This window comes from Dermatophagoides pteronyssinus, unplaced genomic scaffold, assembly GCF_027571235.1.
Source record: "Dermatophagoides pteronyssinus isolate colony J.1.1.1.1 unplaced genomic scaffold, Derpt_VIB-CSIC_2022.12 sq0005, whole genome shotgun sequence".
Classification (NCBI taxonomy): Eukaryota; Metazoa; Arthropoda; class Arachnida; order Sarcoptiformes; family Pyroglyphidae; genus Dermatophagoides; species Dermatophagoides pteronyssinus.
In genome coordinates this window covers 662,717-689,874 of record NW_027461529.1, presented here as the reverse complement: position 1 = coordinate 689,874, position 27,158 = coordinate 662,717, and the positions used below count along the sequence as shown (strand labels likewise).

General features: G+C 31.0%; 9 protein-coding genes across 9 annotated transcripts; 5 read left to right on the top strand and 4 right to left on the bottom strand.

Moving 5' to 3' along the window:
- Positions 1-953: 953 nt before the first annotated feature.
- LOC113789642 (uncharacterized) lies at positions 954-4,704 on the bottom strand. The gene has a single exon (XM_075820020.1). The coding sequence runs from the start codon at positions 4,490-4,492 to the stop codon at positions 1,124-1,126; it is 3,369 nt and encodes a 1,122-aa protein (XP_075676135.1). The 5' UTR covers positions 4,493-4,704; the 3' UTR covers positions 954-1,123.
- Positions 4,705-5,027: 323 nt separating this feature from the next.
- Positions 5,028-5,962, top strand: LOC113789940 (mitochondrial pyruvate carrier 2-like). Its single transcript, XM_027339542.2, has 3 exons — positions 5,028-5,485; positions 5,557-5,623; positions 5,682-5,962. Exons 1-3 carry the CDS (start codon positions 5,360-5,362, stop codon positions 5,852-5,854), a joined length of 366 nt encoding a protein of 121 aa, XP_027195343.1. The 5' UTR covers positions 5,028-5,359; the 3' UTR covers positions 5,855-5,962.
- A 350-nt stretch (positions 5,963-6,312) lies between these two features.
- On the top strand, positions 6,313-9,838 carry LOC142645011 (uncharacterized). The gene has a single exon (XM_075820021.1). The coding sequence runs from the start codon at positions 6,681-6,683 to the stop codon at positions 9,720-9,722; it is 3,042 nt and encodes a 1,013-aa protein (XP_075676136.1). The 5' UTR covers positions 6,313-6,680; the 3' UTR covers positions 9,723-9,838.
- On the bottom strand, positions 9,787-11,150 carry LOC113789939 (putative acetylcholine receptor chaperone). The gene is made up of 2 exons (XM_027339541.2): positions 10,492-11,150; positions 9,787-10,418 (listed from the first exon to the last, which is right to left on the bottom strand). The coding sequence occupies exons 1-2, from the start codon at positions 10,838-10,840 to the stop codon at positions 9,958-9,960; spliced, it is 810 nt and encodes a 269-aa protein (XP_027195342.1). The 5' UTR covers positions 10,841-11,150; the 3' UTR covers positions 9,787-9,957.
- Positions 11,151-11,770: 620 nt separating this feature from the next.
- pasi2 (Protein) lies at positions 11,771-14,791 on the top strand. The gene is made up of 5 exons (XM_027339089.2): positions 11,771-12,938; positions 13,003-13,238; positions 13,323-13,452; positions 13,530-13,717; positions 13,780-14,791. Exons 2-5 carry the CDS (start codon positions 13,056-13,058, stop codon positions 14,527-14,529), a joined length of 1,251 nt encoding a protein of 416 aa, XP_027194890.1. The 5' UTR covers positions 11,771-12,938; positions 13,003-13,055; the 3' UTR covers positions 14,530-14,791.
- Positions 14,792-16,461: 1,670 nt separating this feature from the next.
- LOC113789540 (transforming protein RhoA-like) lies at positions 16,462-17,873 on the top strand. The gene is made up of 3 exons (XM_027339090.2): positions 16,462-16,917; positions 17,014-17,064; positions 17,151-17,873. The coding sequence occupies exons 1-3, from the start codon at positions 16,477-16,479 to the stop codon at positions 17,712-17,714; spliced, it is 1,056 nt and encodes a 351-aa protein (XP_027194891.2). The 5' UTR covers positions 16,462-16,476; the 3' UTR covers positions 17,715-17,873.
- Positions 17,767-18,571, bottom strand: LOC113789541 (uncharacterized). Its single transcript, XM_027339091.2, has one exon. The coding sequence runs from the start codon at positions 18,481-18,483 to the stop codon at positions 17,833-17,835; it is 651 nt and encodes a 216-aa protein (XP_027194892.1). The 5' UTR covers positions 18,484-18,571; the 3' UTR covers positions 17,767-17,832.
- Positions 18,572-18,878: 307 nt separating this feature from the next.
- On the top strand, positions 18,879-21,190 carry LOC113789537 (abl interactor 2-like). The gene is made up of 3 exons (XM_027339088.2): positions 18,879-19,662; positions 19,731-20,730; positions 20,793-21,190. Exons 1-3 carry the CDS (start codon positions 19,420-19,422, stop codon positions 20,954-20,956), a joined length of 1,407 nt encoding a protein of 468 aa, XP_027194889.1. The 5' UTR covers positions 18,879-19,419; the 3' UTR covers positions 20,957-21,190.
- On the bottom strand, positions 21,118-25,288 carry smo (smoothened, frizzled class receptor). Its single transcript, XM_027339087.2, has 2 exons — positions 24,787-25,288; positions 21,118-24,712 (listed from the first exon to the last, which is right to left on the bottom strand). The coding sequence occupies exons 1-2, from the start codon at positions 24,901-24,903 to the stop codon at positions 21,188-21,190; spliced, it is 3,642 nt and encodes a 1,213-aa protein (XP_027194888.1). The 5' UTR covers positions 24,904-25,288; the 3' UTR covers positions 21,118-21,187.
- Positions 25,289-27,158: the final 1,870 nt, after the last annotated feature.

Below are 27,158 nucleotides of genomic sequence, written 5' to 3'. Positions count from 1 at the left end.
GTTTAATGTTTGGTGATTTGTATCTCTCGATCGATGCTTTTTGATAAACACATACACACACACAGCATGTCATAAATCGTTTTATTTGGTTGTGTGGTGATAATTCGTCGTATTCGCAAATGATCATCATCATTATTGAGAATCATGTGTTTTGGATCAAAGATCAGTATGGATTTTTTTTTTTTGGTTTGTTTCACATCACATATGTGATAAACATAAAACTTTTTGCCTAAGACAGTTTTTTCATCTATTCTGTATAGGGTGATAAGTTTTTTTTATGAGTTTCAACATAGAAAAAAGTTCGATCACCTTATATAATATGATTGGTAATTATGATCATTTCTCACTCTTTCTTTGACCAATATTGTGATTAGTTGATAATGATGATGATGATCGATGATGGATCATATTTGTTTATTCTTTGTTTTATTTCCCTATTTTCATTTGTTTCTTTTTTGTTCTCAGTCATTCATTCAATTTAGCTAAATTACCTCCATTTGAACATTGATCAGTGATCAAAAGGGACATGGAGAGATACTGACTGAATGAGTCAGTCAGTCAGTCAGGAAAATAGATTTAGCCTAGACATTTTATTTCTCGAAAACCAAAAAAACATTAGCAGATCTAATTACATTTCAGTTTTTTTTCATTTAAGAGAATTCATGGTTTTTTTCAAGGACAATTTTTTCCTTATTTCTTTCTTATTAAGAAAATTTTTCCATTAGTGTCACCAGATAGAATTTTTCACTATGACCAGATGTTCTTGGCAAGAAAAAAAAAGACCACAATTCACCCACACAAACACACTTGTCACATTTGCACACCCAAAACACAAACCATGAATAAATAATCGAAAATAAAGTTGTGCAACAAATCATTGTCAATGATTTTTGTTTTTTTGATTTAAGAATTTATTATTTATTTAGATTTTTTTTTGCAAATGAAATTATATCTTACAAAATGAAATACATTTTCTTTTATGATACAAAAAAACGAATTAAACAACAACAACAACAACAAAATATATGAGATGAAGATGGTGAAAAGAAAAAATAATAATTAATAAAAATGACTTAGAATTATGCCTTTTTTGTTGGAAAGAAACACTAGATCGAACATTTTTTTAGACTGCAGTTTCATTTCCATTACCACCACCAGAATTATTTGCACGATTCTGATGAATATCGGCCAATTGTTGCTTTTGTTGTTGTCGTTGAATATGATCCGTATGATGATGATGAGGATGAGGATTAGAATGATGTGTTAATGAACTGATTGTCGTTGACATTGTTGTTGATCCATTGTTGTTGTTGTTATTAGTAATATCAGGAAAAAATGTTGTCTCATTATTGTTGATAATGGATGGAATTTTTGTTGCGGCTGCCGCTGCTGCTGCTGCCAAATGCATATCGTTCATAAAGAAAAAATGATTTGCTTGTTGATTATGATGACCAATATTTGTATTTGTGTGTTCTAAAGATGTTTTGTTTGAATCAATATTTAGTTGATTTAGATGATGCTGATTAATCATTGTTTGACCATCATTATTATAAAGAATTTGTGAATGTGGTGGTAATATCTGTGCTGGATTCGGTTTTTGGATTTGTTGTTGTTGTTGTAATGTTCTGGATATCTGATTATGATGATGATGAACATGATGTGTAGGATGATGGCCATTAATAGTATTATTAACTGGAAATACTTTTTTTGTCATACAACGTGTTATTACACATCTTAAAGCAGTTATTGGTGATCGTGCTGTTAGAATCCATATTCCGGTTTTGATGCCGATAACAAATGACATAAATAATCGCATGTTAAATATTTCGAAATTTGGACGATTATATTCAAGTGATTCAATCATTGTTGGTGAATTGTTGATCATATTTGTAGCTGTAGATGTCATAATGGCGGTGGTAGTATCGGTTTGTCTTAAAAGCCATTGTTGTCGATATAGATATTCATAGATATAGGTTGATAATACACATAAAGCCGGAAGTGTATAGAATAATGCAAATATACCACTACGAATAAGAGCAGCATCATCTTCATGACGACGACCAGCTGCATCTTCATGGCTATCATAATCAAAAGCATCGTTAATAGCCATGGTTGCTGCTACAGCTCGTTGTTGATGAGATGGATATGCCGTTAAATTATGATTATTATTAGATCGACCAATGATGGCACGATTCGGATTGGTTTGCGAAACAGCAACATTAGACCAAAGACCATTACCATTAGCATTGATGCAGTGTTTATCTTTTGAGATTGGATTATTATTATTATTGTGATGATGATGAGAAGTGGACATTGTTGATGATGAATATGAAGATGTTGATGAAGAAACGGTTGCCGAGCAAAAATTATTTGACATCTGACGACGATGATGATTATGATGTCGATTCGATGCTGGCAACAGTAGTAATGAATGTCCGGAACCAGCCTGTGCAGTTGTTCCAACTCTTCCAAGACCATGATGATGGCCACTATTTTGTCCATAACGGCCATAATTTCTTCGCAAACGACGACAAAAATCACCACAACCAACGGATGCGGCATCTGATTGTGATAAACTTGATTGATGATCAGTTTCGGCATCAACATTACTGCTATCGCTATTGCTACTATTCTCTTCATCACTTCCAGCTGCACCGATACAACAATTACAACAAGGATGATTAGCATCCGAATCATTGTTGTTAGTGATTGCATTAAATCGAACCGATATGAATGATATGATAATAAATAACAGACCAGTAGTCAGATAAATGGCCATTGGTATAATGACAAATCGCAACAGATTGCTGTCATCTTGTGATCCAACATAACATATACCGGTAAGTTCATCAGCGTCAACAGCTCGCATTACTAATGCTGCTAACGTTTGTAATGCAGGTAATGTCCATGCTAACGAATGATAAAGTTGGCTATGATAGGATAAACGTTGTTGTGACCAATTGAATGCTACCGATAATGACCATGTTATTGCTAATACTAGCCACCAAGCTGAACCAGTCATACCAAAATAGTATAACATCAAAAATGAAAATGTACAATGTGGATTATGAGCTCCTTCTTGAACAAGCAACAATTGTTGTTTATCGGGACCTTCCTGATAACAAGATGCAGCTATTCGTCCGACTAATGTTCGATATATGTATGCCGAAGCATAGATCATTGAACATAATGCTATATAAAATATGGCTCGTTCGGGATAATGAAATCGATCAGTTGATCCGGTCATGAATGCGATTAATGTAAAAAGACAACTAGCCAATGATAAACATGCCCATACCATTGTCCAATAATCAACAAAATTTTTATTTTCTTCAGTGAACAAAACATCCGATTCACAACGTGCTACACAACGACCACGAGGATGTTCAAGAAAAACATAATTTTCTGATCGTCGATATTGCCAACATTGATTAGATCCACCGGTTGATGCAATTGATGATGATCGCTCATCTTGTGCTTGTGCATCAATAACATTTGTCATAATCACTTCGGGCGTCATTTGTTTTGGTTGTAGCGGTTTATTACGATTACGATTACTCGTATCGATTGATGATGGTCCATACAGCAAATCTCCAAAGTTATGCTGAGGAGGAACCGATGGCGAAATTTGAGACGTTTGTGGAATTAGATGATGATGATGATGGCGAGAACTACCAGGTATCATCAAATGAACTGATGGATGAGATTGTCGATTATTATTATTGGTGCTGTGATAAACATTGAGTGGTGGCTGAGAAGCAATCGAATTGTGTCCTCCGAGAACATTTTTAATAATTGGTGTTTTGTTCGCACCAACAATCAATTCTGATTCATGTGGTGGTGGACCTTCCATACACATATGATCGATTGTATTTTCCGGCACAAATTTCGAACAATTCAATGCAGTTGGCCATTGAAAACCAAGTCCCGATAAGACGGGAGCACAACGTGATCGTACACTTTCACATAATGGACGACATGGTCCAATCATGACCGGTACTTTTTCCGTACACATAGGAACATATACTGAACAAAGGAAAAATTTCAATTGTGATGAACATCCATATGAAATTAATGGAATAAAACTTTGTAATTGAAGTTCGGCATCGGATTGTAGTTCATGGCCAACAAAATTCGGCATCGAAGTTACATTGTAACCAACATCATGACATATTTCGATACGAATATCTTCACAAGAATGACCAGCCGGTTTAATATCATCAAAATATTCATCATCTTCAGCGAAAGATTCCATATGATGTTGTTGATGAGATAATGCTGCAAATTGATGATGACCATCATTCCAATGATGATCATCACCATGATCAATGTTCATCGTTGAAGAAATTGTTGATGTTGATTGTGGTCGTTGTTGCTGTTGACGTAATTTTCGTTGACCATTACGTTCGGATCGACGTGCAGCATCGATTGGAATAATAAATATAATTCCAGTAACAAAACACAATAAAAATAATGATTTAATGGCTGACATGATTGTTGTTGTTAGTTACAAATTAATTAATCACAATAAACACAACACTACAAACAATCCAAAAATAAAAAATTTACAATGTCAGTGAACATCGGTTAAAATTCTCTAAGCTAATCATTTGAATGATTGTGGTGGGAAAAAACTTGTTGTTTGTGAGATCATTTCTTCATTGACCGAAACGAACCAAATGAAAGCCAAATTTGATTTGATAATTAGAATCGAAAAAACTTGGTATTTTATTTACAAGTGATTCTACTACCAGTCCAATAAGTATATTCGTTTCTGTAATTTTCATTCATTAATCAATACTGCTACTACATTATTGGCCAACCCTCTACAATGTTTTTAGATACATTTCGAAATCTCCGCCTTATTCTGCGAGATTCTATAAGATCTCAGGACTTTCGTGCCATCTATTGCAAGAGAATGAAAGTTTTTTTTTATTTTTTTATTTTTGAATAAATTAAGTTTCTATACGATGAAAGTTGTTACGTAAATGTTATGCATGTGTATTTATAATTTAGGATTTCCTCATATGCTTATACGATTTCAAGGTTGTAAATATGTTGTTTTTTTTTGATTTTGAGTACAACAACATTAATTAATTCTTAATATCGAAAATCGAGTGATGGTAATGATGAAAAACTGCTGACCTGCTTGAGCAGCAGTACTATCATAATCTGAAATGTTTGATTGTTTATCAACAAATCGGATCAGATTACATTTTCATTGATACGAATTTCAAAGTTTCAAATGATCGAAACACTAGCATCACCAAAAACATTCAATAATAAATCACATCGAATTCGAATTGTTTTATATTTCTTCATCATTACGATTAACAACTAAAATTAAAAGATTTTTACCATGTCATTCATATATCGATCAGTGATACGTAAATTAGATCCATTGATTCCAATAAAATTACGTCCAATTTGGGAACATGAAGCTGGCCCTAAAACCGTATTTTTTTGGTCACCAGTTATCAAATGGGTATGATTGTGTTTGTTTGTTTTTTTTCAAATATCATTAAATCTATTCAATATCTTTCTATCCTCAATTAGGGCCTTGTTATAGCTGGAATCTCTGATTTATCAAGACCTGTAGAAAATCTTTCAGCTCGCCAAACAGGTAAATTGTTTATATTTAATAATGAATATAATATTAATAAAACAATTTTTGATCTTAGCATCATTGGCAGCTACTGGTTTAATTTGGTCTCGATATTCGTTGGTAATTATTCCAAAAAATTGGGGCCTTTTTTCAGTAAACTTTTTTGTTGCTGCAACTAATTTCGCTCAATTAGGACGTATTTATTTACATGAACCAAATCAAAAATCTTCCAATGATTCTTCTTTATAGAATAAATAATTAAATTTTGAATTAAAGATTCATGACAAAATCATTCCAATCACAAATTCTTATGAAAAAAAATAAAATTAAAATGAAATTCTTTATACATGACAAGTATATCAATTGGATAAATTCATATGTTACAAATATTGACGCCATCATTTAGTGTTACTGCAAGGATTACAATTGTAGTGGCATACAAATGAAGAAATAAGGAAACAAGTTTAAGCGCACTCTATATTGCGATATTATTATTGAGCGCGCTCAATAACTCTTGTTTTTGAGTTTGCGTACGACAAAAAAAAGGCCTATCTTTAATCTATCGTGTTTTCATTGTTTAACAATATTGTTCGATGAAAAGAAGTAAAAAAAAAATTAAAATAAAAAAATGAAAAAAAAAAAATTTAGTAACGTCTTTAATGAATGGTGATTACCCGACAAAGAGCATGTAGAAAGTAAAGAGAATACGCAAATCACATAAACTATTTCACATTTTATTTATACGACAACCAAACAAAATCCAAGTCAACATTTAATCTATTTAATATTAATTTTTGTTGTTTTTTTTCAAATTCCATTATTTATCTTTGTTATATAATTCAGAAAAAATAACAAATTACACTGCTAAACAATCTTATTAGAGAAAAAAATTCGTTTGTTTTGTTTTTGGTGCACAAGATCCATGCCACGAAAATAATTTTTTTTTTGTTTCTGTAATTTATTTGTTACGTTACGCTAGTGAGATAGAGAACGAAAACAAGCAAACAATGTATCTGTTGACTATAAATTGGATATCAATACCAAATTAATTGAAAAAAATATTAAGTGCACTGAAATGGGCAGTATGGCTGATGATCGATTTCAAATCGACCATATTGATGTTGAATTAGATCAATATATTAATAATCAGCCAACAAATTCATTGCAGCATGATGATGAAATTTATCTTGATCAATGTTCATTACGATTGAATTTATTGAATCGTATGACCACCAATAATACAAAAAAATTCGATCCATTAACATCATGCGAACTAATAACACCAATATACAATGGTGCATATATGTGTTCTGTGGAAAAATTATTCCATTCATCAAGAAATCTAATCGAAGATTTAGCAATTGAACATTTAATAATGATCTATTATGATTGCCATCCACATAATCGACGACCATTGGCAGCCTTAATTGAAGAATCTGTTCGTCCTAATCATCTTAAACTATCATTATCAACTATCATACGACATTTCATAAGAATACCACCGGGGAATACTGATCATAATGATGATGATGATAATGATGCTGGTCCTTTAGGTGAACAATGTTATAGTTGTCTAATGAAATTAGATACTATTATGACCAAATTATCACGACGTCATCGATTCCTCATTACCTACATACAAGAACAATCTGATCTGGTCATAGCGTTTGCATCGTATTCCCTTTCAAAATGTATGTCCATGTCGATAGCCGCTACTTATCATCATATTCGTTGTCGACTGAATATTGTTGCTGATTCATCTCAGCCAACCTATAGTCATCTATCCGATTATCGAGATCAAACCGCCATGATACAACGATTTTTACTTTTGATGCATTCAATACAAACAAATTGCGAATTGAATAAACTAAGTAATTATCATTCATTTTTAGAATTTGTTCGTCGCAACAAATTCGATCAATTGGAACCAATAGGTACATCATACACTAATCATAATGCTAAAAAATTAGCCATCCTATTACGACAATATCATCATCATCATGCGCAATCCAACAATGATGATGATCAATTCCTAGCCAAATTAGCATCGATTTATATTTGTCAAAGATGTTCATATGAATTGTTTACTGATTCAAACGTATTACAGCCACCATCATTATCGATTTCGGCCCAAAATTATGAGTATAATGTAAATCAAAATGTACAATATTGTCCTTCGATATTTATTGAACCAATGGAATGGATGTTCAAATCCCACGAAAGTAAACAATCTTCACTACACCATCGTACTATTTATTGTCCAAAATGCAGAACGGTAATTGGTCATTTTCGTTTGAATGGAATGAATTGTCGCCATAAAATAGTGATGGGTGTTTGTCGACAACATCCCGATAAGGAAGCAAGAATATTTCAAATTCACCTTCGTATGATCTACATAAAATCATCTAGATATCTGCCATTGATTCTGTATAGAATTTGGTGTCATTCTCGCGCGCAAAAACGTTTACGACAAGAAAGTCAATCAGTTTTCACCCGATTATTTAATCTACCGACATTATCATCAACACTTGCCAATAAACAACAACAAAAATATCGTCTTCAAAAAGAACAAACAATGACCACTACTACCACCAGCACCAGTGATAATGATAATAAATCAAAATTATTGTTTAATTGTTTATCAAAGATTCGGCAAACAATGTTTATGATTAATCAGCAAACAAGCAATCATAATGAACCAAATCGACCACCAATCAATCAGTCTATCAGCATAGATGATAAGAAGCAAGTTATTGATGAACAAGATGACACTGATTCAGATGTTATCGCCACATCGGAAAACAATCGTATCAATAATGTAAAAACGCAAGAGATTAAGAATAATGTAGGCGTTCGTACAAGGTCTAATAATAGACAAACAATCATTGATCAACAACTGAAACAAATGATTCTAACAGGAGAACATCCGACTAATAATCGACTGAATCCACCGCCACCGCCGCTGCCTCCGCAATCACAACCAGATAAATTTGTCGATACAGGCCAAAATCAATCATTTTCTTCTTCATCGTCTAAATCAACTCATCAAAATTCTAATGGTCTTCATCATCATGAAAAAAACAATGACAAACTTCCAATATCGCAACCATCCCATCAATCATCAACAACAACGACAACACCATCATCACCTCTTCAGTCATTATTAACATCACCAATCGATTCTTCAGATTCATCAATGTCGTTCGATGATGATGACGATGATGAAGATCTCAATGTAAATGATAATAAACAAATCCCGATAGCATCAGCATCAACACCACCATCATCTAGAACGCCGTCTACACCACCAAAGCTATTATCATCAGCATCGAAAACAAAAAAGCTAATAAAATCGAATGAATCGAAAAAAAGTATGGATCATTATAAATCTAAATCTAATGATATTGTGATTGGACGCAAATCGATGGAAGCCAAAAATCGTTTATCCAAACACTCATCATCGACCAATATTAATGGTCACAACCATCATCATCATCGTTATGATCATGATTTTGATAATAAAAAAAATGATGAAAAAATTCCAAAAATAATGTCGATGATGTTGAAACCAGATGGTAAAAAAACTACTAGTAGTACATATAAAATACCTAAGAAAAAACCCGACACACCACCATCACCGCCGCTGCCATCTTTAACATCGAAGCTAAAAAATTCATCATCACCATCTTCCGTAAGGCAATCATCATTTGTCAGTCATTCGAATGATAACCGAATACATAGCCGAACAATGAAAAATGGAACATTACAATCATCACAGTCACCGATTGTTGTAAAAAAGAATCATAATCTCCATTTGAAGAATAATGTTGATATTAGACCTGGTGTTGGTGGTAGCGGCAGTCGTCGACGATTTCATCAATCACCATCACCATCAGCATCAAGAGCTTCATCATCATCATCATCATCAATGACTCGATCATCTACTACAATAGACGTAAATAAACGATGTAAATTGATGCAACGAACATCGACAGTCATGGAAAATAATCGTTACCATCCTTTAAATGGTCCAACAACAAAAATTCCAAATCAAAGTGGTCGAATTACATCAACAACAAAAACAACATCTTTGCATCATACGAATCGTGATCGATAACATTTGTACAAGAGATCACCATTTTTTTTCTGTATATTTTTAAATTATTATTATTATCAATTCGATTCTATTATATTTTATGATTACAAATAATTAAAAAAAAATGCAAAAATTTATGACACTAAATAGAAGAACACTGTGTGACTAGCATGTTTGAAAGAGTAATATGACATAATATTGATTTATGTGAATAATTTTGGTGCGATTTCCTGATTAGTTTTTGTTTTCGACTCTTCTATTCGTTTTTTTGTTTATTTCGTTTGCGACGATTTTTTGTTCCATGACCACTTGTGATGGAAGATGAGGAAGAGGTTGTTGTATTAATTGATTCTTTTTCCATCAAATTTTTAATGGTTTTATTTGATTTTTTGGTTTTTGGCTTATCGATTCGAAATGTATCATCAATCAAATCATCAAATTTGCCACCGCTTCTGTTTGTCGGTATAGTGGCCATGAATGTTCGACCAAACCACCATTTCATTGTAAAAATTGATGACCATTTTTGACTTGTTTCAGGAATTTTTATAGCTTGTTTGTCTTCAATAATAGGTGTTGTTGTTGTATTGAATTCTGTTTTTTCGACTTTGGATGGAAATGATACTGATTCTGACTGTTGTTGATCAATACGTCTGAGAAGAAAGTATAAAATCAATCGAGTAGTGAGCATCGAAAAGAAGGCTATCGCTGGTATCATTTCTATTTAAAACGAATAAAAAATTTTGAATAAAATAAGAAATACATTACATATGATAATAATAGCAATACTTACTATTATAATCATCACCAATTGCCAGATGAGTATGAATGGCACCAATAGATAGAGCGATAAGGAAGACATTGACCAATTGTTTTGTACGACCCGGACAGAATGCTAACAATAATCCGGCTATAATTTCGGAATATCCGACACACAAACGATAATATTTTGGTGATATTTTCCAGCCTAAATTGGTGGTCAACAATGGAATTACTTTAGCATAACGGACAAAATTTCGTCGCATTTCTCGATGAATTTCTGAATTCAATGATCGTGATACTTTGATAAGACCGAAGAAAAAAAAGAACATTCCCAAAAATAGTGACAACGAAGTAAATACCATACGTGCTATTCGAGCCATTATAGTTTATTTGACTAGATTTTTTTTATGAATGAATAAATACTCAATCAAACTAAATTAAAATTTGTCAGACCAGAATATTTAACTGATTGACATTTGGCCATGATACACGTGTGTATCTCTCTATCTGTGTATTCTACAGAATTGAATAAATAAATAAACAAAAAATGATTCTAACTCAAAATTTTGTCTATGGAATTATTTGTGTGTGTTGTTTCAATGGACCCCTTCCAAAATATATACATTGTAGGCGTATTCGATAAATGAACGGTTAGGGTAGGGCTTTATATAATTGTTTTCAAAATCCCAAAACTAATACGTCATCTATCGGATTTGAAAGTAAACTTTTCGTTTAGATTTTTTTTGAAAAAAATTTGCCGTTGTGTCTATTATAACTTGAAAAACCACTTGTAGAGGCTGTACCAACAACAATGAATAATATATCCAGGTATGCATGATGTTGTTGTCAAATGCACAATTTGAGAAAAAAAAGACATTATGTGATCACAACAACAGGTAACTTTTTTGTTGTTGTATTTTGTGTGCTATAACCACCACGCCAAAATTTTGAATTTTTTTCTAATATTACCTAAGATTTGGGTGTATAGAGACATAGATAGATGGATGAAGAATATAAACACACACCTAAGATTTGTGTGGATCTGAAATCAAAAAAAAAAAAAAGAACAAAAATTTCATTGTAGTGGTTAGATTCACACAGAGAAATACAATAACGCCAACCAAATACGCGCTTCATTATCGTATGATGACGATGATCATAATGATGATGATGATGATGGTCAGGACACTGAACGAATCAACCATCATGCATCGTTTCACATTACAGTCAGTTATAAACTTCGGCATTTTCTCTCTCTCTCTCTTGTTTTCTCTCAGGTGTATCTTGTTTTTTTTTTTGCTTCGCTCATTAATTGTGTGTGTGTATGGCTTGTTAGATAAATTGAGCGTTGTTCATGGCTTCTTTCCATGGTTCTTTCTTGTTATTTTGTTGATGTCGATGATTATGATGGTGATTGTTGTTGTTAAATATGAATTGAATTGAATTGAAAATGTTGTGTTGGCTTTTTCGATAAATTCTTTTCTTTTTCTTTTTTTTCGCTGATGAAATCAATCCAGAAGTATAAGAATAATTTTATTTTACAAATTATAAAAGCCCACAACAAAAAATCATAATAACCAAAATCAAAAAATATATTTTTTTTTTTTAATTGCAACCAAAAAAAACAACAACAACAAATGAATAAATAAATGCAACCGGTGTAACGACGATGTGATATTTGTTTATTTATTTTTTTTTTGAATTTTCAATGATTTTCAACAATAAAAAAAAAATCCAAATTAAAAATTCAATTTATGGTTCATCTGTGTTGAAACGAGAAAAAAAAACTTTGTATTAAAAAAAACACAAAAATCCCAAATTTAAACCAAAAATTCTAAAATCATATGCAAATTAGTAATTTAGTATTATATGCACAATTTAATATTTCCTATTTGTTGTTCATTTTTTTTTCTTCAGTTTTCAAACAACCCAGATAAATAATACCTACACACAAACACACACACCGGGCGAACATGGTTGCCACGGATTCAACAACAACAACAACAAAAAACTAAATGAATGAAACACACACACACAAAGAATCTATGAAAATAGTATTTCAGTACAAAAATGTTTGTTTTTTTTCCGATTATTATCATTATTGGGTTATCAAAAATTTTGACATTTTAATTTTTTTTTCTGTTGTTCACAATCAATTGAATCGAGATTTTTTTTTCAACTGTTTTATCAAATTGACATATTGAATTGAGAGAAAAAAAATCAATGATCCATCAATGAAAAATATTTTATTTTATTTTTTTCTGTGTCTTTTTGCATTAGTTTCAAAGTGTGTTTGTTTGTTTGTTTAATTTGATTGAAATTTCAATTCTTTTCTGTTTGTTTATTTAAAAACAAAATAAAAATCAGACCTCACCCTTCTTTCTTTCTTTTTTTCACCTGAAAAAAAATTCATTCATCATCATTATTTGAGATTCAATTTGATTGGATTCATTTTTTTTTGTTTTGTTTTATTTGCTGGTAAGTTTTTTTTTCTTGATTTTTGATTTCTTTATCTGATTTTTTTTGTAATTTTCATAAAAAGAATTTATAAATAAAATTTATAAATTAAAAAAAAAAAACAAATTCAAAAACACTATGCCACCATCGATACATTCGTATGGTGCACGATCAACCACATCGATCGCAACAAATCGATCCCGTACATTACATGGATCTCGTAAGATTAAATTACATTGGTGGGAACGACGACCAATATTAGCCAATGCATTTTTTATTGATTTACAAAAGGGTAGCTATCTGGCAGCCATTTATACTTTGGTAATAATCATCAAATTATTTATTTATTTTTGTTTTTTTTTTCTAAAATTCTTTATTTGATTTTATCAATTTAAAAATTTTCAGTTGGAAAGCATTTTACAGATTTGTTTGGCTATATTTGATTTATATTGTTTAATCGAAGCGGCGCCCGGTTCGAAACATTCTCGCAATTTTGGTATAAGTTTTTTATTTGTTTACAGTGGTAATCAACATGGTCAGTATGATTTGGAAAAAAAACTTGTGATTGATTTTTTGACAAAAAAAAAATATTATTCAAATTCTATTATCCAGTTCGACGAAGTTTAATGGCTATAGCATTATTGTTAGCAATTAGTGCTGCATATTTATCAATCACATCAGTAATATTAATGGCAGCATTACGTAAAGAACATGAGCTTAAATTTCGTCACTGGCTTCGTGCAATGGCCATATTTATCTGTTTCCGTCTTATTACTATCATCTATCAATCAATTGTGAATGTAAGTGAAGAAATTTAATCATTAAATTTAAAATAATTTTACATGATTTTCAATTCATTTAGGATTTATATTTTGGTTATCATCAAGCGATGTTGATCATTTGGTTCTTGCTCACAGCTCTCAATGTATTCACCTGGCTAGTAGTATATTCTAATTTTCAAGAATTAAGCGATATAACTCGACTAGAGGATATGGCCAAATTGAAGATGTCCACATTGTCTTCGTTGAATGCATCACGTTCCTTTTCGCATCATAGTCTTGATTCAGCTAATCCTTATGGACGATATGGCGGAACTGGTGTTGGTAGTGGTACCGGTTCATTACAACCATCACCACAAATCTATCATCATTCTTTGGTAACCAATCAACCATTGACCATACATGAAAGTCATCAGAATATAGTTTCAAGTGACTCAAGACCATCAGCTTCTCATCATCATCATCATCATCAACCACCACTGCCTACAACACCACGTTCACATCATTCATCACAAAATTCATTACATGCAAGCTATTTACAGATGTATTCAAATACATTATCACAAAGAAGCCGACAATCATCGGCAGCATCTTTATCGATGAATTCTTCAATGGCCAATGCATTTCCTATGCAATCATATACAAGTAATAGTAACAATCAACCACAACAGCAATCATCATCATCTTTACAACAACATCATCATAATAATCAACAATCAATAAACAATATGATTAGTAATCAACAAAGTCGATTAAATAATGCTCCAATTAATTATGGATCGGCAGCATTTTCTTCATCATATTCAAATCGTCATAATAATACACCAATGTGAACAAACAACAATCAATCAATGAAAAAAAAATGTTTTATTTTTGATTAAAATTGATCATTCATCAAATTTTATATTTACTGAAACTCAGTTGGACAATGGCATCATCATTATCATTAAAAATATTAAGCCATAACCATATTTTTTTTTAAATTATACATGAAAATTCAAAATATGGTTATGGTCGTATAGGATAAATTCCGATGATTGATTTTTTTTCAAATGATCAATCGGTATTTGTGCAATGTAAATAATTCTCATTTTTTTACAAAACTAATTCTATTTTCTTGCAAATGATAAATAATTGCATAATTTAAATAAATGAATAAATAAAATCTTTTCCTAACTCTAAATGTCATTGCCAATCATATTTCATTTGAAAATTTCTGATAAAATAATTATCATTTTTTTTTTTTTTTTTGCTTTTGCTTTTGCTTTCGACAAGGAGAGAGAAAGAAAAGAATTTATTAGCCCTGTTATAATTCGGATTAAATAAACCAATTTGTTTTTTTTTTTTTTTTTTGATAATAGAAAAAACCATTACATTAGCATAATCAGCATCAGCAACAGTGCTCGATAGCAACAGCAACATTGCAGACCGAATCTGAACGTGCTTTTTTGTGATTTTTTGAAGCTTTAAGAAGTTTCTCTTTGGTTTTATGTAGGTGCTTTTTTTTGTTGGAAATAAAATAAATATTCAAGGTTAATAATTTGATTTGATTTGTATTCGGAACCAAAAAAAAAGTCCATCATCAGAAAAAAAACTGAAGAAATTCTTTTTTTTTTTTGTCCTTTTTTCTTCACCAGAATCATGTCAGCCACATATATAAAACACCTACATTGAAATATTATTATTATTATTATTTTAATGATTACCATACGATTGGCGTCATTTTTTTCCAGAATAATATTATAATCTTACATAACCAATTAATGATAATAAACAGAAAAAATTCTTGTAATTGGTTAATAGTTAATAAGCTTTGGTGGCCACATTGTGGATTCAAAATTTTGTCACAAAAAAAACGCATGCGTTTTTATTCATTCATCATCATCAAAAAAAAAAAAAAATATTCGGTTAATTCTGTCTATGAAGATTAACACATAGATTGATTTATATAAAAAGGGAATAGGAACAAAATTTGGGGGTTTTCCGATATAAAATAAAATAAATGAAATGAAAAACAAAAATCTGATCAAAAGAAATTTATTGTCATTGATAATTGATTTTTGAAAGAAAAAAAAATTTCATTAATCATTCGTATTTGATTGAATCATTTATGAATTGTTCATGTTTTGTTTTGTTTTAAAAATATTTTTTTTTTTTTTGATCTGATAATTGATTTTAATTGAATCATCCTGGTTCCTATAGTTGGTATAGCTATAAAGAATAAATTGTAAGTGTTTTGAATTGTTTCCAAATATATATGTCGATCTCGGAATCGTTTTGTTTATTTATTAGATAGAATTAAAGAGAAAGAGAGAGAAAAGTGAATATAAATCCGATAAATCTTAGTTGTTGGTTTTGCTTGCCTGAAACCATTTTTGTTTGATTTATTTGATTTTATTCTGTTTTTTTTCAAAAAGATTGTTATTTTTGACCCCACAAAGAGCAAGAATAAAAAAAAACAATTTTTTTTGTTGTCCAAAATATCAATCTTACAGCGAAAATATTTTTGCTACGTTTTAGATATAATCGATGGATGATAATGTAATTGTTTTGTTTTGAAATAATCTATCAATCCAAATTGATTTAATTGTTATTTATTATCATAATTAGAAATTAAATGATTCAATTGTTTGTTTGTTTGTTTGTTGTTGTAATAAATCATATAATTGGAATGTTGTAATGATGATTATGATGATGATGATGTTTTGGTTAACATCATTAACATTCATTTCAACTAATCATATATTTTATCTGCAGACATTATACATTTTTCTAAAAGGATGGATACATTATTATCATCATCATCTTCATCATTATCATCATTTAACAATGATAATCAAATCAATCAACAACAAATTCAATTGAACAATGAGAATATGAGTTTTAAAAAATTAAAAAAATGTCCATTACGTGTACAGCATTCTATATTGATTGCAGAATCGGCAACAAAATCGTTATTATCATTTCCTAAACGAGCATTTACAACTAAATATTTTCGATCAAAGCGATTGTCATCGTCATCAATGAATGTAAGAAAAAAATTAGTTATAGTCGGTGATTGCGGTGTTGGTAAAACTTGTCTATTATTTAACGGCTTGTTAAGTAAATCTTCATCTTCGCTGCAAATTAATAGCGATGAACAGAATAAATATTTTCTTGAAAATTATTGTCCAACCGTATTGGTAACCACTCTTCATACTTTGAATCATAATGGTCGAGAGGTATGAAATCTTTGTTTATTTCAATTCAATGATTTATAATTTATTTCGATTTGATTGTAACATTCTTTTTTCTTATTATCTCTACGGTCATTCAAGATGGAAGTAGCATTATGGGATACGGCTGGTAGTGAAGAATTAAGCCGTTTGGTCAGTATGCAAAATCAACAGGTTAAATCAATTAATTAATTTCTTTTTTTTGTGTTTATTGTATCGATGAACTTTTTATTTTTTAGCGGCCATTTTCATATAAAAATTGTAATGTTATATTGTTATGTTTTGCTATTGATTCAATCGGTTCATTTTTGAATGTCAAACGAAAATGGGCACCTGAATTGAATCATTATTGCCCAGAAGCTTCAATTATTTTGGTAGGTACAAAAAAAGATCTCTTATATCAGACAATCACACAGAATGATAAACAACAACAACAACAACACCGATCAAATATTGAAACATCTTATGATCAAAGGGCATTCATGGCTGATAATATTGGTGCAGTTGGTTATTGTGAATGTTCAGCTAAAACTGGTGATGGTATCGACAAATTGATTGAAGCTATTATTGAAACAGCATTTAAACCTGAAGACGATTTTCAATCAACAGTAGATTATGGTACCGAACAACAACAACAACAAAATTTCAATAACCAAAATGAAAATTATAACAACAACAACAACAACATTAACAACAATACCGATAACAACAACAGCAACAACTACAATGATAACAATTGTTATCATTGTAGACAAATTGTAAAAAAGAAATCGATCAAACCAAATTTATGCCGTATTATTTGAAAAATATCTGAATATTAGATTATTTCAAATGCACAAAAAAAATTCATAACTATTTTTCTAATATGAAAATTATGATTTATTAACAAAAAAAAATGATTATTATGTTATTTACACAATATTAAATGATACCATCGTCAATAAATTGACGACGGAATTCAATTTCAAGACTTCTTTCATAATTTTGTCGCCGTCGAATTTGATCTTTACGCACGAATAACGGTTGTTGTCGGTTTGTTGAAGTTTCTTTCGATTCATCATTAGTTTGTTGTTGATAACCAACACCTTTTCGATCTTGTTTTTTAACAGTTTTCAATGGAAATTTTCGACCTTGTTCTTGACGACCAAGACCTGAACAACCAGACCAACCTTGTTTTCGAAGTAATTGATAGCCACGATTATCCGATCGATTTAAATGTGCATATTGTGCATATGATGTATCGATTTCGCTAAATTGATTTGAACGAAATTGATGTTCAATAGAAAGATTATGTGAATGTATACTAATCGATTGTACGTTTTGTTTACAGGCATCACAATAAAATTTTAGCATTCGATTCGAATTTGTTTTTGCTTTCGTTTTCGTTTTCCATCTTGATGATGATGATGGTGATGGTGATTGCGTAATTATCTCTTTGTAAAAATCACCAATTGATTTTGGATCAATTGTTTTATTATCAAATTGTTGTTGTTGTTGGATAGATGATGATGAATTTTTTGTCGAACAAAAAAAGCCAATTAATGGCTGCTTTAATGAATTATCATTATTCATTATCCGATATAAAAATCAGGATAATAAACAAAAATGAATCCATTACTCGCATGTATATTCGCAATTTATATACAACATTCGGTGATAGATGGCGTTACTCAGTTAGTCGGTGTTCCAATAGAATTCAAATTTCAAAATTATGATGATGATTGCGGACACAATATATATATGGATAGATTTTATTTCGGCATTTTGATCAATTCATTTATTTGAATAACGAAACAGAGTTGAATCCAATCTTATGTATGATATAAAACATTATCATTTAAGTCTATATATATAACGTTTTTGAACGTTATGCGTTATATAACGTTATATAGGATTCAATTGTCTGAATTGATTGACCGAGTGACTGACTGACTGACTAACAATAACTAACTACTTAACGGATGAATTTCTTCTTATTTTTCTGAATATTAGTCTTCCGAAATAATAAAAAAACAAATCGTTCCACAACTTGGAGCACAAAATATGTTTTGATGATGTTTGTTTCAGTTTATCATAAAAATGATGCCTAGGAATCATCGGCATTCATTTTGTTGTTGTTGTTTTTTTTCATCATCTATCGATGAATCATTTATAAAGAAGAAAATTTTGTTCCTCAGTAACCAATAACAACAACAAAAAAAAGAGAGAAAATTATATTCATCTAGAATCGTCAACATCGTTCACATCTGTGAAGCAAAAAAAAAGACATCAAATTAATTGTTTTTTTTTCAATCATCACAAACAGTATCGACCGGGTAACAACGACGCCCATACTATTATGTAAAAAAAATCTCATATATCGTTAACTCAATATATATTTATAGCAATTCTCTAATCTCATTTCATTGCAATGCAAATACGCTCAACATCATTACTGTTTTAAATTTCTCTCTTTTTGGTAATTCGCAATTCAAGCTCACATTTTCTCAAAAATTAAACTAAATAAGAATGACGGGCAAAGTAAATCAAAATGATTCGAAAACGATAACAAAATCATCATCAATTGAATCAAATCATAATAATGAAGATGATGATGATAATAAAGAAGATGATTCAAAACATTTGAAACAAACAAATCAAGCATTAAAATCATTGCTCAATCAACATTTACCGGAAAATCAACAATCGTTAAAAGATTCACAAATTAATTTGGACAAAATTGCCAACTATTGTGATTCAAATTATTTTCAAGTAAGTTTTGATTTGATTTTGGAAAGTTTTTTGAAATTATTATAACAAACAAACATCATTCTCAATAGAACGATAATCAAGACGAAGCATTTACTGTTACAAAGAATTATACACAACAAGCATTGGCATCGATTGCAAGTCAAATATATTCATATGCATCGAATATTCAGTCAACGATCAATTTATTGGAACAACAATTCGATTCATTAGAATCACAAACTCGTAATATTGGACGAAAAATACAGCTTAACAATGAAAAATGTTCAAGACGTGAAATTGGTCGATTAACAAAATCAAAAAGATTGATTGTACAACCACCGGTTATTTATCCTGAACGGCCAAAAATACGAACAACATATAAATATCAACAGGATTCGATCGATTTTAGTTCATTAGATAATGTAGGTGTTGCATACAAAATTCATCAACAACATGACAAATCCAATACATTCGATAATCGTTCAATGCTACCGACGATAAAATCGGCAACACTTCGACCATCTAAATCATCGAATCTTTCATCTATAATTGCTTCACAACCATCATCATTATCGTCATCATCATCATCATCACAATCAAACACTGGTCAATCATCATTGTTAGCTACAAATGAAGCTATTATGTATGGACGTACTACTAATAATACATTAATATCAACTATTCGACCATCAACGCCACCGACTTCAGGTGCTGGTATGTTTAACAGTTTGGCACGTCATTCCAAAGATTCATATCGTTCTGGTATGGGCTTTCATCATCATCATCCAACTCCGTTGGTAATTCCACCGCCACAAGTTCCTCCAAATTATGCTTCAAATAAACAGGATTTACAAACACAACCACAGCCACAATTATCAACGAAATCTTGCGTTCAACATCAACAACAAGATGTATCAACAACAGGGAACAACAATGATAAACCAAATACAGCCAATGATAAATCATCATCACAACAAACAGAACAGGTAAAAATAGAAAGATCATTAGTATTGGATAAGGTCGAAACTTCGGTCGGTTCATCTTCACCTGCCAGTCAAGATTGGATTCCATCAAATTACCTTGAAAAAGGTAAACACAAAAAAAAACAATCAATCAGATCAATTGAATAATTCTTTTTTTTTATAATTTAGTTGTAGCCATCTATGATTATACAGCGGATAAAGATGATGAACTATCATTTCAGGAAAATTCACTTATCTATGTTATACGTAAAAACGAAGATGGTTGGTGGGAAGGTGTATTGAATGGTATTACTGGTTTATTTCCAGGAAATTATGTTGAACCATGTTTGTGATCAATGATTATGTTGATGATGATCACACATTCCTTAGTTCTTATGATAATCGTTAAAAAAAATGTTTTTATTGCAATTGTTATTGAATTATGGCAATATTACATATAGAATTTTTTTTCCCGAATATATTATTGGCTATTTCAAGCAAATTTTATTTAACATTTCAGTTAACGTTAATTTTATATAAAACATGTTATTATAATTAAATAATAAAATTAAGATTCTCAGTTATTATTTGGTTTTGTTTTGAATTAATTGATTTTCAACTTGATTATCATCATCATCTTTGGAATTTGTTTCAGTTTCCTCATCATCATCATCATCATCGTCGTCATCATCATCATCATCATCGTCATTTTGGACAATACTTTTCTCTTGTTGTAGTTGTTGTTGTTGATCTACTTGATCTTCAACCTGTTTCATTCGTTCCTGCACCAATAATCGTGATGATTGTAATTGTCGATGATCATCCGAATAGTAACCATTCCTTGATGATTCTGATTCGGTTAGATTTATTGGAAGAAATTCTGAATTACTTTCGGTATCGCTTTGATGAGCTGTAACTAAACTTTTAAATTTTTCATGTTCACGCATTAGGTTTTCCATTTCGGCCAAACTTTTTGATTGTTGATAAGCAAGAAATGCGGCTTGTGTATTATAATATCGTGGTATTGATGCGGCTGCTGCTGCAGCTGCTAACATATTAGTTGGTAATGGTTGCGTTGGGGGTGGTGGTGGATGATGATGATATCCACCGTAGGCAGCTGCAGCTGCAGCAACTAATGCTGCTGCTTGACTATTCGTATACATTTGATGTTGATGATAAGCAGCGGCCGCAACATTCGGTACCGGATATATGGCAGGTGTGACAGCTGCTGCATGATTTGTCGTTGACATCGTATTCATAATATAGTTAGAATTGGAAAAGGGACTGATCGTTGCACCAGCCGAAGCCTGATTTACAATGACCAGATTTGAAAAGCCAACTTCATTATTGATGTTTGTTTTTGATTGTTGTTGAGTGGTGCGTATAGAACTATCAGGTCGACGTTTCTCCATCATAGGATTCACAATAGTATGGTTAGTTTGATCGGACATACCATGAGTGAAAGCAAATGTTGAAACACATTGATCTTTTTGCATACGTACACATCCTCCACCGGTAACAAGTTGTTCATTTGAATTAGACGCCATACTTGTTGCCCGACAATTTGTTTCATTCATAATAATCGTTTGTGCATGATTTGGTGAAGTATTTGAGACAATTTGAGCCATAGACATTGGAGCTGTTGCTGCTGTTGTCGATCCGTGCGTCATAAACGATTGCGAATGTACTGATGGTTGAGGAATTGTACCAGCTGCAGCTACTGCAGCAGTTTGCATCATAGCCATAGCATAAGGATTATAACCATTCATCATGGCTGTAGTTGCCGATGTTGGACCAAATAGAATGTTGAATAAGTCGCCAGTTGATGTAGCTTTTGTGACAAATGAATTTGTATTGGCAGTTGTTGTGTGATTGGATGCCATTCTTTGTGTCGTCGTTTCTCGTAATCTATTCGCAGCTTTAGTGGCAGTAAATGCAGCCGATATTATACTACCGGATGTATCACTATCACGACGAGTAAACAAACGTTTTTCACGTTCTTTCTTTTTCTTACGTCGTTGATTGCGATGATAAGTAGCCATTTCGGTCATTTTTTGTTGTTCCATTGATTCGAATGAAACCTGTTGCTGAGATACATCGGATATAGATAAATTTTGCGATACAAATGATGATGGTCGTATCGTATTTGGTGTCGGATAATTGGTAGTTTGTCGAACATTTTTCTGATCAAATTGATGTTTAACAAATACTATATTTTCGTTATTGTTGTTACCACCCCAAATAGCATATCTACGATTCAATAAGGCAGCAAAATTTTGCTGAAAATTTGTTGATACACTTTGTGATTGAGCCGAATTAATGTCCATATCAACTGGATCATTGTGATTAGATGCAAGGCTTGGTACATATAATCCTTGTTGGATTTGTTCACGTTTTTGATATGAATTGGCAATCAATTCATATGGTTTTAATCGTAAAGATTCTTTGGATTCTTTGCTTGAATTACAAAGCTGACGATTAAGAAATCTTCGCCAAGTAGAAATAGTTGCTCGGGTCCAAATCCAGCTTGATGTTAGAATAGGTGCACAAAATATGGCTATCAGTTGTAGACAAACGAACCATAAATTTGGCGGTTCGTATTGACGACATGAACTAACATAGCCATTTCCATACATTTCATAATTATGTTCATTAGACGATAAAATCGAATGTCTATAATTGTTTTGCAATGATCCATTACTAAAAAGATATTTGGCCGGTAATACGGTGCTTATGTTGAGCTCACAAACAAGATGATCATTGAATTGTTTTAGATTTTTATCTTTAATATACAATTCATAGAAATATGTGCCAGAGGTGACTAGATTGATGATTAATATGGCAGCCGAAAAGAATGTTATTCGTATTAATGCCCAACAAATGTTATCACTTCGACGAGAATTTTGATTTTCACATTTTTGTTTGGCACTGTATAATATGAACATTGTACGACATGCATGATATAGACCAGTTCCAATACAAATTGTTTGCGGAACCAGTACAAAAATAATTCGATAAACAGGCTTAACAGTGCCGACAAAACAAATGCCACGCAATGGATCGGCATCAATTTCACCTAATAAAAATATCAATATGGTCATTATAAGTGGTATCGACCAGGCGAACATGTGAAAATGAAATTTATTGAAATCCATTTTCATGCCAGTGGAAAGTCCATAAAATGTTTTGTAAAAAACACGAAACAAATGAACAAACCATATGGATGCTGCTAATGAAAAATAATAGATGAGCAAAAACGATAGACAACAATAAAAATGATCGGATTTTGATGGTTCTCCATAACGGATCGTATTATCCGATCGACATACAATATCATTACGTCCTTTGAGCAATTGTAACATCCAACCGGTAGTAGACATCATCATACATAAATTTAGATAAAATATGACCGATGTATAAAAACGTCGTTTTAAACAAGCACGATCAATAATAAACGAACAAATGGCAAACAATGTTGTTATTAATCCTAATACTGATCCATAAGTAATAATTTTGGACATTTTTTCATACTGTTCGGCACTATAGACAGGATTTATACAATGCAATGAACAACCATCGAATCCATGATAATAGATACGGCTATCATCAGTGGATACTAATGGTGCTGGACAACGACTCTGAACAATTGTTGTCGAAAATTTTAAATCTGTATACGAATTAGGACATTTGGTTGAAAAAAATGTTTCATTTTCACATTGAAGAAATGATGGCCAACGAAAATGTTCATCAATAATACGACATGGTGCACGAGTTAGACGACACATTTCATATGTGGGCAATATGACACGTGAACTGTCATTATCACAACGTGGAAAGAATGATGCACATAATGCAGTCTGTAATGCTTTCCAACATTGTGGTATTGATCGCAAACCTTTCCAGCCATCTAAATAGGAACGTGTCATTTCGATCATTTGTTGATAATCTATCAATACTGATGATAATGATGATGATTGTTCGAATGGTAATGAATATGCGGTGAATTTATACGGTAAAGATACATCTAAACAAGATAATGATGTATTTAATGGAATACATCTTTTTACCGGTCGATAACAATTTGCCGGATTTCTATATGATTTCATTGTCTAAATAAGGATTGAAATTTGAACAAAATTACATTGATTTCAAAGAGAATTAAATTACAAGAATAATTTATTACCATAGCAAAAAAAGTATTATCCAGATTAGCCCATACAAGAGATCGATATAGATTGATTGACCAAATGATCATCAACAATTTGATCAATGAGAGATCCATTTTTTTATCCATTCTCATCAATTATAATGAGCTGGTATCATCAAACGTCATTGAAAAAAAAATTCATTATTAGGTTTCACAGATTCGTAAATCCAAAATAAAACACAATAATCATCAACACAAAAAAAAATTCTCCCGAACAACACTTGTGAAAATATAACCAAACACCGAAGCTCAAAATGCCATGCAACAGGCTAAAACCAAGATAGTGGTATGATGTGTATGGGATACCACCACTCACCATACCATACCATACCTTATACAGTCCCCGAACAAATTCATGGCGGAATTCCAACTACCACCACTATGTCCAATTCGTAACCAGTGAAAGTTAGAACAATTCAGCAACCATAATTTTCAACAGGTTTGTTATTGCTAGAATTAGCGCGCGCGATTTGCCATAACATCACCATACATAAATAGAATTTTCAAAAACTTTGAATTTTTCATTAGTTTTTACCTGTCCTGTATACACTAATTTCGAATTGAAAATTAACAAAAAAAACAAAATTTTTGCATCGATTATGTTTCGATAGATGTCAGTAGTGTCTGAAGATCCCACAGAGAAAATCAAAAAAAAAAAAAAAAGAATTCGAATTCGAATTTTTTGTTGTTGAAAAAATTGAGTTGTTGAAAAAAATAAAAATTCAGATATTTGAATATTATTAACTTGTCAATCGTGTTTACCTGTAATAATAATAATTTATAGCAAAATGTCTCAATTCAAATCAACAATGATGACAGATCAATGATGATGATTGACATTTCAATTAATGAAAAAAAAATTAAATTAAATTCAAATTGAATTGTCCATTCGATTCAAATCAATTTTGAATTTTTCGATTTGATTACGCCAACAACAAAAAATAAAAAATAAATTGACAACATTGATCCAGTCTAAAAAAAAAGAAGAAGCAACTTTTCAAATGATACAAATATACAATTTGTCAAATACTTTAAACATAGAAAAAAAATGATATTCTTTATAAAAGGGCATCAATATCAATTGATATAATGATAATGTTTCGTTTTTATTTCATTTTTTTTCAATGTATTTCTTATTTTTTAAATTTTTTTTTCAAGAAAAAAAAACTAGCCAAGTAAACAATATCGATGTATCGAAGGATATGTGGAAAAAAGCTTGGTCGAAAAAAATAAATAAAAATACGACAGCTGCCCGATATTTGAAGCTATTTTTTTTTGATTCGCTTCTAAATTCTTTTCCTGTTTTCATTGTTGTTTCATGTATTTGTTTGCTTTATTTGCTTGGTTTATTTGTTTGTTTGTTTGACATCCACAACACACAAACAAACTGAGAGAAAGAGAGAGATAGTTCTTCTTCAGCAAATTTTTTTTTTTGTTTTGTTTTTCCCTTATACACTCATTCACTTTACTCTCTAATACTAAGGCGGTTATGATCGTTCCAATTGGATTCTGGAATTATTCTAAAGAGAAAAAGAGAAGGAAAGAGAGAGAGAGAGAGAGAGAGAGAGAGAGAGAGAGAGAGAGAGAGAGAGAGATAAATAAATAACAGAAAAATGATGATGATGATGATGATGATAGTAGAAAGAAGATGGAACAATCAAAATCGATGAACATGATGATGATGATGATGAAAAAGAGAAAAGACAACAACATCATCAACAACGAAAAAAAACTGTAGAAATCATTCGAGTTCAATGATTTCAATAGCTGGTTTTAGAATCAAAAAAAAAATTCCTGTCTCAATCTAAAATGATGAAACACAAAAAAGTTTACCCGAAAAATATAGAAAAAAAAAATCTTATCGATATGGCATTTTGGATTCTTTTTTTTCTTTTTGATTTTTGAACACACCATTACTTTAGTTTACGATGAAGAAAAACCATATTGATCCATCTAATATCCTAATGATATCAACAACAAAAAAAAAGTCGATTGATATAGGGATCGTCATTTTTTCATCTTTGAAAAAAAAGTAAAAAAAAAGAAAAGAAAAATCCAAGTTTCTTGACTTTTTTTCTTCTCTCTCTCACTATGATTATCATCATCATTATTGATGGGGTAATCATCGTTGGTAAAAATAAATATAGAACCCAAAAATTCTATGCTTGATTTGTTCATTGAAGGAAAAAAAAATACAAAAACTTTGACCCATTTTTTTGGCCCGGAAAAAATAACAACAATAACAAAAAAATGCTAACTATGAAAAGTGTATAGGCGAAAAAAAAGTTTAAATCACATCAAATGATTATATCTTCAATGAATGGCTTATATAAGAATGTTTGATGAAA

Bases quoted from the DNA above. Each gene is read 5' to 3' on its own strand.
- pasi2 (XM_027339089.2), top strand. From the start codon at position 13,056: ATGCCACCATCGATACATTCGTATGGTGCACGATCAACCACATCGATC. The intron at 13,239-13,322 runs GTAATAATCATC...AAAAATTTTCAG, and splicing joins TGGCAGCCATTTATACTTTG to TTGGAAAGCATTTTACAGAT. The intron at 13,453-13,529 runs GTCAGTATGATT...TCTATTATCCAG, and splicing joins TTACAGTGGTAATCAACATG to TTCGACGAAGTTTAATGGCT.
- LOC113789939 (XM_027339541.2), bottom strand. From the start codon at position 10,840: ATGGCTCGAATAGCACGTATGGTATTTACTTCGTTGTCACTATTTTTG. The intron at 10,419-10,491 runs GTAAGTATTGCT...CGTTTTAAATAG, and splicing joins AATTGGTGATGATTATAATA to AAATGATACCAGCGATAGCC.
- LOC113789541 (XM_027339091.2), bottom strand. From the start codon at position 18,483: ATGAATAATGATAATTCATTAAAGCAGCCATTAATTGGCTTTTTTTGT.
- LOC113789642 (XM_075820020.1), bottom strand. From the start codon at position 4,492: ATGTCAGCCATTAAATCATTATTTTTATTGTGTTTTGTTACTGGAATT.
- LOC113789537 (XM_027339088.2), top strand. From the start codon at position 19,420: ATGACGGGCAAAGTAAATCAAAATGATTCGAAAACGATAACAAAATCA. The intron at 19,663-19,730 runs GTAAGTTTTGAT...CATTCTCAATAG, and splicing joins GTGATTCAAATTATTTTCAA to AACGATAATCAAGACGAAGC. The intron at 20,731-20,792 runs GTAAACACAAAA...TTTATAATTTAG, and splicing joins ATCAAATTACCTTGAAAAAG to TTGTAGCCATCTATGATTAT.
- LOC113789940 (XM_027339542.2), top strand. From the start codon at position 5,360: ATGTCATTCATATATCGATCAGTGATACGTAAATTAGATCCATTGATT. The intron at 5,486-5,556 runs GTATGATTGTGT...ATCCTCAATTAG, and splicing joins GGTCACCAGTTATCAAATGG to GGCCTTGTTATAGCTGGAAT. The intron at 5,624-5,681 runs GTAAATTGTTTA...TTTTGATCTTAG, and splicing joins TCTTTCAGCTCGCCAAACAG to CATCATTGGCAGCTACTGGT.
- LOC142645011 (XM_075820021.1), top strand. From the start codon at position 6,681: ATGGGCAGTATGGCTGATGATCGATTTCAAATCGACCATATTGATGTT.
- LOC113789540 (XM_027339090.2), top strand. From the start codon at position 16,477: ATGGATACATTATTATCATCATCATCTTCATCATTATCATCATTTAAC. The intron at 16,918-17,013 runs GTATGAAATCTT...CGGTCATTCAAG, and splicing joins TGAATCATAATGGTCGAGAG to ATGGAAGTAGCATTATGGGA. The intron at 17,065-17,150 runs GTCAGTATGCAA...TTTATTTTTTAG, and splicing joins GTGAAGAATTAAGCCGTTTG to CGGCCATTTTCATATAAAAA.
- smo (XM_027339087.2), bottom strand. From the start codon at position 24,903: ATGAGAATGGATAAAAAAATGGATCTCTCATTGATCAAATTGTTGATG. The intron at 24,713-24,786 runs GTAATAAATTAT...ATCCTTATTTAG, and splicing joins ATAATACTTTTTTTGCTATG to ACAATGAAATCATATAGAAA.